This window comes from Cyprinodon variegatus, unplaced genomic scaffold (assembly GCF_000732505.1).
Source record: "Cyprinodon variegatus isolate N-32 unplaced genomic scaffold, C_variegatus-1.0 Scaffold1198, whole genome shotgun sequence".
Classification (NCBI taxonomy): Eukaryota; Metazoa; Chordata; class Actinopteri; order Cyprinodontiformes; family Cyprinodontidae; genus Cyprinodon; species Cyprinodon variegatus.
In genome coordinates this window covers 7,935-10,072 of record NW_015151651.1, presented here as the reverse complement: position 1 = coordinate 10,072, position 2,138 = coordinate 7,935, and the positions used below count along the sequence as shown (strand labels likewise).

The following is a 2,138-nucleotide window of genomic DNA, read 5'->3' as shown; positions in this document are numbered from 1 at the left end:
GTTTCCAGATGGATATGTGGAGCAAATCCATCTGGAGGAGTCAGGTTAAGTGCCCGTTAAGTGAAGTTGGGCCAGCTAAAAGAGCGAGGTGTGCGAAAACGCTGGGACCTTTTTCCACCTGGATCCCCTCTTTTTTGGCCCTCATGTCCCTCTATTGTCGCTTGCCCCCTTGTCCTCACCTCCTCGGCCGTATCTAGACCCACAGCTAGTTCGTGATTGTCCCTCTGGCGTTGTGGCGTGGAATAACATAGCGCAGCCCACGCTTCAATATTGGGCAACAATATCTGCTACAGGAGGATAACCTGCCCTTCAGTGTTGTTAGTGTGACCAGATAATCCAAACTTTACATCAAACTTTTATGGCTATCTATATTTAAATTAGTTAATTTACCAATATTTGAGCCATATTTTGGAGTTTTTGTATTTATTTTCCTATTTGCTGTAATACAGAAAACTGACAGTGGGCTGATTTATCTGTTTTAAATGGAGTCACAGGTAGTCGCACGGCAGGTGTGCTAATTGCGGCGAAAACAAACAGTTTTTTGACCGTTGTCATCTTTGCCGGTTGTTTGTAGGTTTTTCTGTTACTTATTACTGTGTTGCGGCAAATGTAAGATCCTTTGATTTTAAGCCAGTGGAGATAGTTAAAAAGTGCTTTTTGTGAGGGTGTCGGATCAATTAATGCTCTGCAAGCCAAGAACCTGAAGGTTTATTCATTTAATAAAAGCGGGCAATGCGAGTGCCGGTCAGCAGCCTCATCGTGGCTTAGGTTCTTTTTTTTTATTTTTTTTTCTGTTAAGAACAAGTCACTACAACCAAAAACCCCAAACCCTCTTTTAACAGTTCAGAAAAATCTTCTTGAATCGGCTCACTGTTTTGTGTCCATTCTGACATGCTACGTGTAGCGCGGTTTGCCCCATAGCGTCCTCCACGTCCACATTAGACACGTGCTGCACCAGATCGTGCAGAAGCTCCGTCCGCCCATTAACAGCCAGCCAGTGGATCTGCAGTAGAGGATGACAGTCTGATTCAGAGAGGGAGAGGTGGAAAGCATGAAACATTATCAACCAACAACAACTCACAGCAGTCAGGCCTTCATTGTTGCAGATGTTGACATCAGCGTTATATTCCATTAGCTTGCCCATGCACTTCTTCTGCCTGAGGAAACAGTGGAGGACAAAGTTTGGTTGAATTCAGCAACAATATGAATATAATTAGTCAGGGCTGAGGGTTTAATCACAATCATTAAAAAAAAAATAAGATGTCGTTAAACCAGAGCTGCCAAAATCAGACAGAATATTGTTCGCTTCTCCTCTAAATACGCTTTTTTTTTTTTTTTTTTTTATTGTCATTCCACTGTCACAAGTACAGAGCAACAAAATTAACTCTCTGCATTTAACCCCTCCCCTCGGGGAGCAGTGGGCTGCCATCATGGGGCTACTGGGGAGCAATCGGGGGTTAAGATTGGCCTTAAAGCTGCAGTGTGTCATTTATTTCCAGATATCTGATGATTGGATAAAGAAAGACTTCTGCAACGTCCGCATCATCTATTTCGTCGTGACAGAGGTTTGATTACATAGAACATTTTTTAAATGGTATTTTATTAGTCTGTGTAGGATATAGATTTTATCTATGCATAATACAGCAAATATACACATTACCTGTTCCACATCGTTGTCATGTTTTAATGAGCTGCTTAGCATAGTTATATAAACAGACTAATTTTAGAAGTTTAGTGTTAGGTTAAGTGATAAAAAGAATCCTAAACCAAAAGGTCTTCTGTAGGTTTAGGTTTATTTTATCAGGTAGGATCCGTCTTACTGTTGTTGTTACTCTATACTTGCCCCAGTCACAGTAGAGCGTAATGGTGATCCCTATAGTGACTAGCTTAGCTCTACGCTGCCATAGTGCAAAAGAGTCTACCTCCGTAAATGCTAGACCTGCTCCTATGGAATTGTAAATAGCATTTTCTTTTCACCTGTATTTTACTATTTTTAAAAGTTACAAATAATATCAAGCAGAACAATTTAGAAAGAACAGGTGGTCAGTAATCATTAATATACATCGTCCATTTTTTCCAAAGATCCTCATATATTGCCTATTATCTTAACCTTATTATAGAAGTGAGTCTTTCCACGG

The 2,138-nt window shown here is 40.5% G+C and overlaps 1 protein-coding gene across 1 annotated transcript in view; it reads right to left on the bottom strand.

Moving 5' to 3' along the window:
- hace1 (HECT domain and ankyrin repeat containing E3 ubiquitin protein ligase 1) overlaps positions 1 to 2,138 on the bottom strand; it is a 50,958-nt gene that overhangs the window by 41,843 nt on the left and 6,977 nt on the right. Inside the window, exons 4-5 of the mRNA XM_015401249.1 lie at positions 1,082 to 1,157; positions 872 to 1,003 (exon numbers count right to left, since the gene is read on the bottom strand). Coding sequence (XP_015256735.1) covers positions 872 to 1,003; positions 1,082 to 1,157 — 208 coding nt within the window. The remainder of the gene's footprint in view (positions 1 to 871; positions 1,004 to 1,081; positions 1,158 to 2,138) is intronic.